This window comes from Anolis carolinensis, chromosome 5, assembly GCF_035594765.1.
Source record: "Anolis carolinensis isolate JA03-04 chromosome 5, rAnoCar3.1.pri, whole genome shotgun sequence".
NCBI classification, from domain to species: domain Eukaryota; kingdom Metazoa; phylum Chordata; class Lepidosauria; order Squamata; family Dactyloidae; genus Anolis; species Anolis carolinensis.
The window spans coordinates 2365877-2380622 of record NC_085845.1 but is presented as its reverse complement, the minus strand read 5'-3'; the positions used below and the strand labels follow the sequence as shown (position 1 = coordinate 2380622).

General features: G+C 49.9%; 1 protein-coding gene across 2 annotated transcripts in view; it reads left to right on the top strand.

The window, feature by feature from the left end:
• exoc6b (exocyst complex component 6B) overlaps window positions 1–12551 on the top strand; it is a 268475-nt gene extending 255924 nt beyond the window's left edge. For both annotated transcript variants that reach the window (XM_062982314.1, XM_062982315.1), the window contains 2 exons: window positions 339–451; window positions 12231–12551. In XM_062982314.1, coding sequence (XP_062838384.1) covers window positions 339–451; window positions 12231–12357 — 240 coding nt within the window. In that variant the 3' untranslated portion in view covers window positions 12358–12551. The remainder of the gene's footprint in view (window positions 1–338; window positions 452–12230) is intronic.
• Window positions 12552–14746: the final 2195 nt, after the last annotated feature.

Here is a 14746-nt window from a genome sequence, read left to right as displayed (position 1 = left end):
TTTTTTGTGGTAAAATGAGGTGCCTCGGCTTATATTTGGGTCGGCTTATACTTTAGTATATATGGTATATTAATCAGTACAATCTTGTTATGGGGAGGGGCAACTGATGACAAGTCTTGATAGTGTAAATTGATTTGGATGAGGCACTGAGGCAGGGTTCATGAACTGCTCAAAGGCTGCCCATGCCTCTGTGGGGCAGGGGGTTGGACCCACACCCCAATAAGGCATCCTCCTGTCCTTTTGGAGATGGATGCTGTCTCTCTCGCCTTCTTTGGAGCCATAAGCTCAGCCTGCTCCTCTTCTTTCTTTCTTTCTTTCTTTTCCTTTTCTTTCTCCAGCTCTTGGATCTCTTCCTCCAGTGGGACTGGTCAACGTACCTTGCCGACTACGGACAGCCCGCCTGCAAGTACCTGCGTGTGAACCCCACGACGGCCCTGATCCTGCTGGAGAAGTCAGTGTGCACCATTCTTTCCCTGGTTTCTGAGCTGCCCCCAATGCCGCTCCCCACCATCATCCCTGCCTGGGACAGGATACCCGGCCTCTGCTTTTTTGGGGTGGGGGGGATTGAATGGGAGAGAATCCTTGCCATGCCTGGCTTCTTGGCTCTTGCACACCTCCAGGCCCCCCTCGCTGTGGCTGCAGCTTTGCCTTTGTGTGTCTGTGTAGTGTGTTGTTGTTGTTGTTTGCGCTGTGCTGCTATGCGCTGCTTCTGCTTGGAATCGTGGCGTCACAGAAGGGGCAGGCATCCAGTGCAACCCCATTTTGCCGTGAAGGGAGACACAATCAAAGCACTCCCGACAGAGGGCCACCCAGTCTCTTTAAAACCCTCCAGAGAAGGAGAGCCATCGAATCATAGAGTTGGAAGAGATCCCAAGGCCGTCCCATCCAACCCTCTTCTCCTTCCAGGTAGGAAGGGCACAATCAAACCTCTCCTGACAGATGGCCATGCTGCCTCTGCTTCAAACCCTCCAGAGAAGGAGAGCCATCGAATCATAGAGTTGGAAGAGATCCCAAGGCCGTCCCATCCAACCCTCTTCTCCTTCCAGGCAGGAAGGGCACAATCAAACCTCTCCTGACAGATGGCCATGCTGCCTCTGCTTCAAACCCTCCAGAGAAGGAGAGCCATAGAATCATAGAGTTGGAAGAGATCCCAAGGCCATCCCATCCAACCCTCTTCTCTGCCAGGCAGGAAGGGCACAATCAAACCTCTCCTGACAGATGGCCATGCTGCCTCTGCTTCAAACCCTCCAGAGAAGGAGAGCCATCGAATCATAGAGTTGGAAGAGATCCCAAGGCCGTCCCATCCAACCCTCTTCTCCTTCCAGGCAGGAAGGGCACAATCAAACCTCTCCTGACAGATGGCCATGCTGCCTCTGCTTCAAACCCTCCAGAGAAGGAGAGCCATCGAATCATAGAGTTGGAAGAGATCCCAAGGCCGTCCCATCCAACCCTCTTCTCCTTCCAGGCAGGAAGGGCACAATCAAACCTCTCCTGACAGATGGCCATGCTGCCTCTGCTTCAAACCCTCCAGAGAAGGAGAGCCATAGAATCATAGAGTTGGAAGAGATCCCAAGGCCATCCCATCCAACCCTCTTCTCTGCCAGGCAGGAAGGGCACAATCAAACCTCTCCTGACAGATGGCCATGCTGCCTCTGCTTCAAACCCTCCAGAGAAGGAGAGCCATCGAATCATAGAGTTGGAAGAGATCCCAAGGCCATCCCATCCAACCCTCTTCTCTGCCAGGCAGGAAGGGCACAATCAAACCTCTCCTGACAGATGGCCTGCTGCCTCTGCTTCAAACCCTCCAGAGAAGGAGAGCCATCGAATCATAGAGTTGGAAGAGATCCCAAGGCCATCCCATCCAACCCTCTTCTCCTTCCAGGCAGGAAGGGCACAATCAAACCTCTCCTGACAGATGGCCATGCTGCCTCTGCTTCAAACCCTCCAGAGAAGGAGAGCCATCGAATCATAGAGTTGGAAGAGATCCCAAGGCCATCCCATCCAACCCTCTTCTCTGCCAGGCAGGAAGGGCACAATCAAACCTCTCCTGACAGATGGCCTGCTGCCTCTGCTTCAAGCCCTCCAGAGAAGGAGAGCCATCGAATCATAGAGTTGGAAGAGATCCCAAGGCCGTCCCATCCAACCCTCTTCTCCTTCCAGGCAGGAAGGGCACACAATCAAACCTCTCCTGACAGATGGCCATACTGCCTCTGCTTCAAACCTTCCAGGGGAAGAGACCCCATGAGAGCATATTCCACTGTTGATCAGCTATTGCCATCAGAATGTTCTTCCTGATGTTTATTTATTTATTATTTGATTTATTTGATTTATATACCGCTCTTCTCCCCCGGGGGGGCCCAGAGCGGTCTTACATAATGGCAAGATTAATGCCACATATAATACAAAATATAGTAAAAAAACAAACAATCGTAAAAACACACTTAAAAACCAATATCATACCCCATTAAAACAGTAAAACACTGTGTGACCATTACAACAGGGCCAGTAGCATTGGGCCAAAAGTCAAAGCCAGACTGTATTCAACAGACTGTTGAAGTTGCTTTGAGCCTCCTTTGTGGAGAGGAAAAAGTGTGGTATAAACAAACATAATAATGGGTTGCTGTGAGTTTTCCGGCCTGTAGGACCATGTTCCAGAAGCATTCTCTCCTGATGTTTTGCCCACATCTATGGCAGGCATCCTCACAACCTCTGAAGATGCCAGCCACAGGTGTAGGCAAAACGTCAGGAAAGAATGCTACTGGAGCATGGTCATATAGCCCGAAAAACTCACCGCAACGCAGTGATTCCAGTCATGAAAGCCTTTGACAACGCAAACATAATCATAATCATCATCATAGGTGTACGCCCTTTTCCTACAATTTGAACCCACGCTCCCTTGTGTCCCAGACATCAGAGCAGCAGAAAACAAACTTTGGGCCCTTCCACACAGCCTTATAACCAGGAATATCGAGGCAGAAAATCCCACAGTATCGGTTTGGAACTGGGTTATCTGAGTCCACGCTGGCATATATCCCAGTTCAAAGCAGAAAATGTGGGATTTTATTCAGCTGTGTAGACGGGTCCCTAGTCTTCCCAGTGTAACCTCCTTCCAAGTATTTCAACGTGGCTCTTGGGCCCCTTTCTCTTGGCCTTCTTTTCTCCGAGGTAAACAACACTAAGCAACTCCTCGGAGTTGTCCTATTCTGGTCATCTTTCTCTGGACCCCTTCCGTCTTGTCCAGCTCCTCCTTGAGTTGCTTTGCCCAGGACGGGACGCAGGGTGATCATTCCAGGTGAGAAGATCTGACCCCAGCAGAAGAAGAGAGGAGCCCCCCACTTTGCTCCCTCCAGGCCCCGGGGGCTCATTCATGCTGCCTGGAATCACATGGGCTCTTTGAGCTGCCACCTCCCATCTCCAGCCTGGACTCGGCCCACCTGGCCACCCCCAGGCGGTGCCCTTTCGTGGGGTCTCCTGGCCCCTGGAAGCACGGCCAGGCCGCCTGGAAGAGCCCTGCGGAGTGGGACGCCTCCAAGGGCTGCACCGGGCCAGCTCCATCCCAGAGGAGCCGTGGTAGGGCTTCTTCCACTGAACTTCCATTTCACTCCATGGCCAGCTTCTGAGGCTGAGAGGGTAGATCTTAGGCCTCACCTCAAGCGGCCCCTGACTCTCCCCACCACACTGTGATATCACACACACATACACATCACACACTTGGCCCCTCTGTGAGGTCCCAGCTTGGATGCAGTTGGCATGGCTTTTGCTCTGTGGCCTCCTCTTCCTCCCTCCCTCCCTTCTATTCCTTCCTTCCTTTCTTCCTCCCTTCTCTTCTTTTCCTCTTCCTCCCTCCCTTTCTACCATCCCCGTTTCCTTTCTGCCCTTCCTCCCTTTCATTCCTTTCTTCCTCTTTTTTCTTTTCCCCTTCCTCCTCTTCTTTCTCCTCCTTGACTTCCTTCCCCTTCCCCTTCCCTTTTTCTTCCATTCCTTTTCCACTCCATTTCTCTCATCTTTTCCCTCCTTCCTCCATCCCTTCCTTCTATTCCTTCCTCCCTCCCTCCCTAACAACCTTCCTTCCCTTCTTCCTCCCTATTTTCTTTTCCCCTTCCTCCTCTTCTTCCTCCTCCTTTCCTTTCCTTTCCTCCCCCTTCCCTTCTTCCATTCCCTTTCCTCTCCATTTCTCTCCCTCTATTTTTCTCATCTTTTCCCTCCTTCCTCCTCTTCTTCCTCTATTTCTTCCTCCCTCCCCAACTACCTTCCTTCCCTTCTTCCCCTTCTCTTCTTTTCCTCTTCCTCCCTCCCTTTCTACCATCCTCGTTTCCTTTCTGCCCTTCCTCCCTTTCATTCCTTTCTTCCTCTTTTTTCTTTTCGCCTTCCTCCTCTTCTTCCTCCTCCTTTCCTTTCCTTCCCCTTCCTTTCTGTTCTTTGTCCATTCCTTTTCCCCTCCATTTCTCCCCCTCTATTTTTCTCATCTTTTCCCTTCTTCCTCATCTTCTTCCTCTATTCCTTCCTTCCTTCCTTCCTTCCATCCTTCCTTCCTTCCATCTTTCCTTCCTTCCATCCTTGCTCGCTTCCTTCCTTCCTTCCTTCCTTCCCTCCCTCCCTCCCTCCCTCCCTCCTTCCTTCCTTCCTTCCTTCCTTCCATCCATCCTTGCTTCCATCCATCCTTGCTTGCTTGCTTGCTTGCTTCCTTCCTTCCTTCCTTCCTTCCTTCCTTCCTTCCTTCCTTCCTTCCTTCCTTCCTTCCCTCCCTCCCTCCCTCCCTCCCTCCTTCCTTCCTTCCTTCCTTCCTTCCATCCATCCTTGCTTCCATCCATCCTTGCTTCCATCCATCCTTGCTTGCTTGCTTGCTTGCTTCCTTCCTTCCTTCCTTCCTTCCTTCCTTCCCTCCCTCCCTCCCTCCCTCCCTCCCTCCCTCCCTCCTTCCTTCCTTCCTTCCTTCCTTCCATCCATCCTTGCTTCCATCCATCCTTGCTTGCTTGCTTGCTTCCTTCCTTCCTTCCTTCCTTCCTTCCTTCCTTCCTTCCTTCCTTCCTTCCTTCCTTCCTTCCTTCCCTCCCTCCCTCCCTCCCTCCCTCCTTCCTTCCTTCCTTCCTTCCATCCATCCTTGCTTCCATCCATCCTTGCTTGCTTGCTTGCTTCCTTCCTTCCTTCCCTCCCTCCCTCCCTCCCTCCCTCCCTCCCTTCCTTCCTTCCTTCCTTCCATCCATCCTTGCTTCCATCCATCCTTGCTTGCTTGCTTGCTTGCTTGCTTCCTTCCTTCCTTCCTTCCTTCCTTCCTTCCTTCCTTCCTTCCTTCCTTCCTTCCTTCCTTCCTTCCCTCCCTCCCTCCCTCCCTCCCTCCTTCCTTCCTTCCTTCCTTCCTTCCATCCATCCTTGCTTCCATCCATCCTTGCTTCCATCCATCCTTGCTTGCTTGCTTGCTTGCTTCCTTCCTTCCTTCCTTCCTTCCTTCCTTCCCTCCCTCCCTCCCTCCCTCCCTCCCTCCCTCCCTCCTTCCTTCCTTCCTTCCTTCCTTCCATCCATCCTTGCTTCCATCCATCCTTGCTTGCTTGCTTGCTTCCTTCCTTCCTTCCTTCCTTCCTTCCTTCCTTCCTTCCTTCCTTCCCTCCCTCCCTCCCTCCCTCCCTCCCTCCCTCCTTCCTTCCTTCCTTCCTTCCTTCCTTCCTTCCTTCCTTCCATCCATCCTTGCTTCCATCCATCCTTGCTTGCTTGCTTGCTTCCTTCCTTCGTTCCTTCCTTCCTTCCTTCCTTCCCTCCCTCCCTCCCTCCCTCCCTCCCTCCCTCCCTTCCTTCCTTCCTTCCATCCATCCTTGCTTCCATCCATCCTTGCTTGCTTGCTTGCTTGCTTGCTTCCTTCCTTCCTTCCTTCCTTCCTTCCCTCCCTCCCTCCCTCCCTCCCTCCCTTCCTTCCTTCCTTCCATCCATCCTTGCTTCCATCCATCCTTGCTTGCTTGCTTGCTTGCTTGCTTGCTTCCTTCCTTCCTTCCTTCCTTCCTTCCTTCCTTCCTTCCTTCCTTCCTTCCTTCCTTCCTTCCTTCCCTCCCTCCCTCCCTCCCTCCCTCCCTCCTTCCTTCCTTCCTTCCTTCCTTCCATCCATCCTTGCTTCCATCCATCCTTGCTTCCATCCATCCTTGCTTGCTTGCTTGCTTGCTTCCTTCCTTCCTTCCTTCCTTCCTTCCTTCCTTCCTTCCTTCCTTCCTTCCTTCCTTCCTTCCTTCCTTCCCTCCCTCCCTCCCTCCCTCCCTCCTTCCTTCCTTCCTTCCTTCCTTCCATCCATCCTTGCTTCCATCCATCCTTGCTTCCATCCATCCTTGCTTGCTTGCTTGCTTCCTTCCTTCCTTCCTTCCTTCCTTCCCTCCCTCCCTCCCTCCCTCCCTCCCTCCCTCCTTCCTTCCTTCCTTCCTTCCATCCATCCTTGCTTCCATCCATCCATCCTTGCTTCCATCCATCCATCCTTGCTTCCATCCATCCTTGCTTGCTTGCTTGCTTGCTTGCTTCCTTCCTTCCTTCCTTCCTTCCTTCCTTCCTTCCTTCCTTCCTCCTTCCTTCCCTCCCTCCCTCCCTCCCTCCCTCCTTCCTTCCTTCCTTCCTTCCTTCCATCCATCCTTGCTTCCATCCATCCTTGCTTCCATCCATCCTTGCTTGCTTGCTTGCTTGCTTCCTTCCTTCCTTCCTTCCCTCCCTCCCTCCCTCCCTCCCTCCCTCCCTCCCTCCCTCCTTCCTTCCTTCCTTCCTTCCTTCCATCCATCCTTGCTTCCATCCATCCATCCTTGCTTCCATCCATCCATCCTTGCTTCCATCCATCCTTGCTTGCTTGCTTGCTTCCTTCCTTCCTTCCTTCCTTCCTTCCTTCCTTCCTTCCTTCCTTCCTTCCTTCCTTCCCTCCCTCCCTCCCTCCCTCCCTCCTTCCTTCCTTCCTTCCTTCCTTCCATCCATCCTTGCTTCCATCCATCCTTGCTTGCTTGCTTGCTTGCTTCCTTCCTTCCTTCCTTCCCTCCCTCCCTCCCTCCCTCCCTCCCTCCTTCCTTCCTTCCTTCCTTCCTTCCCTCCCTCCCTCCCTCCCTCCCTCCCTCCTTCCTTCCTTCCTTCCTTCCCTCCCTCCCTCCCTCCCTCCCTCCCCTCCCTCCTTCCTTCCTTCCTTCCTTCCTTCCTCCCTCCCTCCCTCCCTCCCTCCCTCCTTCCTTCCTTCCTTCCTTCCTTCCATCCATCCTTGCTTCCATCCATCCTTGCTTGCTTGCTTGCTTGCTTCCTTCCTTCCTTCCTTCCTTCCTTCCCTCCCTCCCTCCCTCCCTCCCTCCTTCCTTCCTTCCTTCCTTCCTTCCATCCATCCTTGCTTCCATCCATCCTTGCTTCCATCCATCCTTGCTTGCTTGCTTGCTTGCTTCCTTCCTTCCTTCCTTCCCTCCCTCCCTCCCTCCCTCCCTCCCTCCCTCCCTCCTTCCTTCCTTCCTTCCTTCCTTCCATCCATCCTTGCTTCCATCCATCCATCCTTGCTTCCATCCATCCTTGCTTGCTTGCTTGCTTGCTTGCTTCCTTCCTTCCTTCCTTCCTTCCTTCCTTCCTTCCTTCCTTCCTTCCCTCCCTCCCTCCCCTCCCTCCCTCCTTCCTTCCTTCCTTCCTTCCTTCCTTCCTTCCATCCATCCTTGCTTCCATCCATCCTTGCTTCCATCCATCCTTGCTTGCTTGCTTGCTTGCTTCCTTCCTTCCTTCCTTCCCTCCCTCCCTCCCTCCCTCCCTCCCTCCTTCCTTCCTTCCTTCCTTCCTTCCATCCATCCTTGCTTCCATCCATCCATCCTTGCTTCCATCCATCCATCCTTGCTTCCATCCATCCTTGCTTGCTTGCTTGCTTGCTTGCTTGCTTGCTTCCTTCCTTCCTTCCTTCCTTCCTTCCTTCCTTCCTTCCTTCCTTCCTTCCTTCCTTCCTTCCTTCCTTCCCTCCCTCCCTCCCTCCCTCCCTCCTTCCTTCCTTCCTTCCTTCCATCCATCCTTGCTTCCATCCATCCTTGCTTGCTTGCTTGCTTGCTTGCTTCCTTCCTTCCTTCCTTCCCTCCCTCCCTCCCTCCCTCCCTCCCTCCCTCCTTCCTTCCTTCCTTCCTTCCTTCCATCCATCCTTGCTTCCATCCATCCTTGCTTCCATCCATCCTTGCTTGCTTGCTTCCTTCCTTCCTTCCCTCCCTCCCTCCCTCCCTCCCTCCTCCCTCCCTCCCTTCCTTCCTTCCTTCCTTCCTTCCATCCATCCTTGCTTCCATCCATCCTTGCTTCCTTGCTTCCTTGCTTCCTTCCTTCCTTCCTTCCTTCCTTCCTTCCTTCCTTCCTTCCTTCCTTCCTTCCTTCCTTCCTTCCTTCCTTCCTCTATTCCCTTCTTTCTCCCTGCCTTGCCTTGCCTTGCCTTGCCTTGCAAGACCCCTCCTGGCACCCCTAGACCCGGCCTTGCCCTCCTTCTCCCCAAAGCCACTATTTAACTTCTTCTCTTGGTTTATCTCTCTCCTCGCTCCCTCCTCACTTGCTCCTTGCCAGGATTTCCCGAGAGTAAGTATTTGCCTGGTTCGGGGCCCCTTTGCTTTGGCTTTGCCACAAAGTGCAGCTCATCATCTTCTGTCTGCTCAAACAAAAAGGTTCCTTATAGTGAAAAGGGGATCAGGACCTTCTAGCCCTGTTTCCAGCAAAGTAAACAAACAAAGGATTCGCCTCTTTAGAAACAAGTTCAGGAAGCACTTTTTAATATGTCCAGTGTGAGACTTCCCTACAAACCAAATTGTAACCTAATTAGCTTCCACTCTGCACTGGGTCTAATGCTGCATTTTGCCATCTTTTTCCCCCCTTAGAAGTTTATTTATTTACTTGTTTTTCAGTATTGATATTCCACCCTTCCCACCCCAAAGGGGACTCAGGGCGGATCTCAGAACACATAACACACATGCAACAAACATTCAAGTCCATTAGACACAGACAGGGACAGACAACAGTACAGATAGAAGTACAAGGGTTGAATGAAAAGTAATGCCTCCCCCTTCGTAACTCCTCAACGATGGCAGTCCTGGTCTGCGGCAGGTACTGGCTTGTTCAGCAGACTCTCCTCTACAGTGAGTTCCATTTGGAGGGAAGCCTGAGCATTGAACAGTTGTGTTGATAAAGTGCAAAGTACGGAACCCTGCGCAGACAGTCAATGCAACTTAAGCAACGTGCAGTCACTGAATTCTTGACAGCAGAAGGTGTCACCCCAAAGGAGATTCATCAGAGAATGCAAACTTTTTATGGCGATTGTGTTGATGTGAGTCCTGTGCATCGTTGTGCGAGCAATTTAAAGATATTGAGGTGGGAAACATCTGACTTGGACGTCCTGTGACAGTAACCACCAAGTTTCACAAGCAAACGGTGGACAGATTGACTCAGGACAACTGTCGTATCACTCAGAGAGAAATTTCAAGCATCACCAGCATTTCACAAGAACGTGTGAGTCACATGATTGCTTTGCTTGGCTATCGGAAGATCTGTGCACAATGGATCCTGTGAGACGTTGGTTGCGGAAACAGAGTGTCGACTTCTTCCGTGACGGCTTCAGAAAACTTGTTCATGGTTGGCAGAAGTGTATCCAATTGTCTGGTGATGATGTGGAAAAGTGAATAGTGGTCGTTAAAGAGCACGTTCTAAGGATTATTTCTGCATTTGATTTCTTAAATTATTCCCATCCAAATCCAAGTAATAAAGGTGGAGGCATTACTTTTCATTCAACCTTCGTAGATAGGCATTTCCCATCTTCGGCATCTTGGAAGTTTTCCTTTTAATTTATTTTAATTTCAGTTTTAAAAAACAGGGAGAAACCTCTCATTTTTCTCCCAGCCTTCAAAATTCCCAGGCATTTCTCATCTCCATTACTAAAGGAAAGAGGGCATTTGGGCCTCTGGCGCCCACAATTTCCAGGGCGGAGAGTGTGTAAAACACCCCAAAAGCCACGCTTCCTTCTGGAGCAGCAAACGTCCTGCTAGTTGCGTTTCTAATGCCAAGTCCCATTGATTCCTGGCCTCTTGTGTGATGGGATTTCCAAATGCCACCTGGAACAGGTGTCCTTTGCATGGAAAAAGTGAGTGCCCGTCCCAGAGAGGTGCCAAGGGAAGACTTCTTTGGCACTTCCAAAGACAAAGGATTTACTGTGTAAACCTAGGAAATTTAGCCCAGAAATTGAACCAAAAAGCGATGTCAGCTTTTCCATGGGCCAGTGTGAGTCCTGTGCCTTCATTCTCATTAAAAAGGGAACCATCCCCTTCTCTGAGTTGAGAGAACTTTTTCCGTCTCCGAAGAATCTGAAAGAACTGACCGCCTTGACCATTGGGAATTACTGCACCCAGTCTCTGGGGCAATCACCTTTTGGAAATCAATGACAATCATAATCTTGTTGAAAAGGGAAAAAATGATGTCGCATCCATTTAGCAAATGTGAATCCCCATGAACATGTGGAGACCACCTTTTGAAAACCACTAGTCAAGAAAAGCATGACCTTGTTAGAAGTCAACTCTTTGAATAAGTGATATTCATAAGCATTCATGTAATGGCACACAGGTAACTCACCTGTTAAACTGAAGAACCATGTCTTTGGACTGCCAAGGACAAAGACACGCCACTACAAAAATATATTTTGTTAGCAGATGATGGTTGTTTCTTTGAAGTTGTAGTTGTTATTGTAATTGCTGTTGCAGTCGCCCAAAAGATATACACTCCCTTTAAAAACATTTATTTTAAAATATGCACGTAGAGATTTTTTTTTAAAAAAACAAAGTCTTCTTTTGTTGATGTTTACTCATAAACATCTTGTAGTAATCCACCATACAGGCACATTTTTATTGAAATTCAGTTATAGATAGGATGTAGTTCTCTCAGTGTGTTGAATACACAGGGTATCATTCTTAATTAATAGTCTGTAGTCTTTAGATATAGTTGTACTCACTGAAGTCCATAAGTCATAATTCTCTATTGAAGTCCTAAAAGCAACATGCATCCACCTCTACTGAGGTGATAATAACTTTATTTATACCCCGCCACCATCTCCCCACGGGGACTCGGGGCGGCTTACAACAAAACTATGACAACAACATAGCATACACTACACACAATCCACTAAAACAATGAGATTTAAAAGCAATGCAATATAAGATAAAAACCACATAGTAGTTACTTTAAAAACTGGAGCATCAAATTGTTCTGCACAGCAGAGGATGACTAATACATCATTCCACCAGGTCCAGAGGTAAAATCGGAATGAGGAAAAGGAACAAGGGAACAATTTCACTTAAAGTGCTGTAGCATGCAGAGTGAGGAGCAAGATAAGGTGCCATCAAGATTTGTAAACATAGAGTAGACCAAGTCAAATGGGCTATTTATTCAAACGAGCTCCGGAACATCCATGTCTTCAATTGGTGGTGAAAGATGGACAATGACGGGGCTAACCTGATCTCCTTGGGGAGAGGGTTCCAAAGCCGGGGGGCCACCACCGAGAAGGCTCTCTCCCTCGTCCCCGCCATCCGCGCCTGAGACGGGGCGGGAGCGAGAGAAGAGCCTCATATAGCAGATACACATCCACCTCCACCGAGGGGATGATAATAATAATAATAATAATAATAATAATAATAATAATACTTTATTTATATACCGCCCTATCTCCCGGATGGGACTCAGGGCGGTTTCCAATCATAAAAACAACACATACATTACATAGCAACATAATAACACATTATTAAGCAAAGTAAAGCAATACAATTATATAGCAATAAATAACACACAACCTGATCATGGGGATGGGAACCATAAACCCAATATAACGGATAACGGATACTGAATACAAAATGGAGTCTTGAGTCTGAACATGCTCAGTACAATTGCGTGTCTATAACCTCTCCCACATCAAAGAGGTCAGTCAAATTGGAAAATCAACATACACATAGAATACAGGTTAGCAAATATATATATTAACAAATTTGGGAGGTGCTATCGGTGACGCAGGGTGTTCCTGCTTTCTTGCCCAACTGTAGGATCAACACAGTTTGTGTTGTGTTACCACTGTGTTCATTGCTACAAATCATGAAAGCTGCAGTTTGGCGAGACTTTGTAATAGTGCAACTCCCAGGGTCCCATAGCATGGATTAATTCTGCCGTGTGCGTGCCCCCAGAGTGGGGTGAGAGTGAGTGTGTGCCGATGTCTCTCAGCCTTGACCTTTGCCGCCTTTCTTTCCCTTGTGCAGGATGAAGGACACCAGCCGCAAGAACAACGTCTTTGCTCAGTTCCGGAAGAACGAGAGGGACAAGCAGAAGCTGATCGAGGCGGTGGCCAAGCAGCTGCGGGGCCTCATCAACAGCCACCACGCCTGAGCCGGACGGACGGGGGGCCCTGCGCCCGCCTCCCCGGGAAGGGTGGGGACGGAGCCCAAAGGGAAGACGAGCCGGACGAGCCCTTGGGACGAACACTGCAATGCGGAGGAGTTGGATCCTGCTGCTGCTACTTCCTTCTCTTTGCAGGGGATCGGGACCACAGCGTAATACGGAAGCCTTGAGTTTTGCAGACATTGGCCTTGCATTTTTTTGGAACACAGGGTCAACGTTCAGATGCGCATCCGGGATCCATCCACAGGCGCACCTCGGCAGGGACGCACTTTTATTCTGTCTGCAACGTAGCCGGAAGGATTGTTTTCGCATCCGTTTCCCCGGGCATTCATTCGTGCTGTTTGTTTTCTGTGCTCGGGGTGTTTTGTTCCTATTGTGAAGCCACCTGTGTTTGGATGTCCTGGTGGGACCTCCATCCGTCCGTCCATCCATCCAAGGGCTTCAGCAGCATCTTGCATTTTGCAGGAGCCTTTCCCCCACAACGTGCTGTCCTGAGGTCCCTCTTTGTGGGGGAAGTGTTTCTGTGAGTGGCATAAAAGGGAAAATGCTCTCTTCCCCGTTATGGGACCTTGGCTGTTTGCATATGTGGGTTTCCATTTGTGTTATTATTCCATACCTTCGGTGAGTTCAAAAAGGAGGACATGGGGCACTTTGGGTTTTCTCTGCCAAGCTGTGACGCCGAGGCTGTTGGAAGCAGCAAGGGGTTGGTTTGGGGGGTGTCTTTGACCCTCCTCCTCCTTTGCCTGGCATTAAAGGGAATGAGACAAAGGTCTTGGAAAGATCCCACCGAGAGACAGTTCTGCTTTGCCTTTCGGTCTTTGCACTGTGTCTTTGGCCTGCTTTTACTCGTGCTTAAGATGTTTCCTATTTTATAATTTTTTAAGGACTGTTTTGTGTCTCTTAAGCTTTCTTCAAATCCCCAGATCCACAGACACATGTGTTTTTTTCGTACAGAGCTGCCTTGTTGTCAGTCCGGTTGTGTTTCCTGTGTTATTTCCCAAGGATTTATCAGCCTCTCGATTTGGTTGCTTCTCTCTTTTGCAATCCTCCTATCTTTGCGCTGTTCAAGGCTGTTTAATGTTTGAGGAAACTCTAGAACAGGCTGGGCAAACTTGGGCCTTCCCGCCGGGTGTTTTGGACTCCAACTCCCACCATTCCTAACAGCCTCAGGCCCTTTCCATTTCTCCCTCGGGCCATTGGTTATTAGTTTCCCCAACATGAAGTTTGACCATGCCTGCTCTAGAAGGAATCTTCCTTTGAAGAAGAAGATTCCAATGTGAGTTTTGGAAGAAGGGATTCGTTTGCACGGAGAAGAAGCAAGAGAGGGACCCAATGGGTTGTTTGCGTTGATGTTTCCAACCTCTGCCCAGATCCACATCTTCTGCTGAGAAAGGGAATTCTTTGTATTTTGGAGAGTAAACCACACCCAGAAAGAAGAATTGAGACACACTTCTTGAGTCTTCTGGAAACCTTTCTGGGCAGCTTGAGGGACATGCTGGTCAATGATGACCAGCGGCTTTGGGAGAAGGCCACAATTGGGAAGAATGGGGTGCACAGATTGCCGTGTACAAATGGAAAGGCTAAACGGAGCCAGTCCCATCTTCTAGGAAGGTCTCAGACCCCAAGGACTCGTATCTGTTTGGGGGAAAGCCTCACGTGATTTTTAAAAACCCCATCCAATACAATTGGAAGATTTCAGGGGCCTCAGAGATGGTTTCCTAGCCCTGAGGCCTCCAGGAAAAAAAGTTTTGGAAAGGTGTCCAGAGAGGAGACTATAGGGACCGAACTCTTTGGTGGCAGAGATTATAGCAAATTAAGGCCCCTTCTACATTGCCCTTGTATCCCAGATCTGATCCCAGATTATCTTTTTATCCCAGTTTATGTGACAGTGGAGACTGTTTAAAGCAGATACTCTGGGATCAGATCCTGGGATATAGGGCAGTGTAGAAGAGGCCTAAGGCAGGCTCCATACAACAGAAAGGGCAGCCACGGTTGGCCCTTCTGAACTGTTCTTTGTCCTGGGCCCATAACCTGTTGGATTTAAGACGGGATTTGGTAACACACTGAGGTCATGGCCAGAACAGGAAGGCTGTCCACCTCCTCAAAACAAACAGACAAAAGGGTCAAACTTAGGTAGAAGGCACAAAAGGGATGTTTTCTGGCAGCTTGTGCATCAATCCCATACAGGTTCTGCTTCCGAAGGTGAGGCAAACGAACCCAGCAATCCGCACGGCAATGGGCCTCCACCTGCCCAGTTTGAAACTCCATGATGTGGTCAGTATAGGCCATGTATGGGCAAACTTGAGCCCTCCGGGTGTTTTGGACTTCAACTCCCACAATTCCTAACAGCCGATAGGCTGTTAGGAATTGTGGGAGT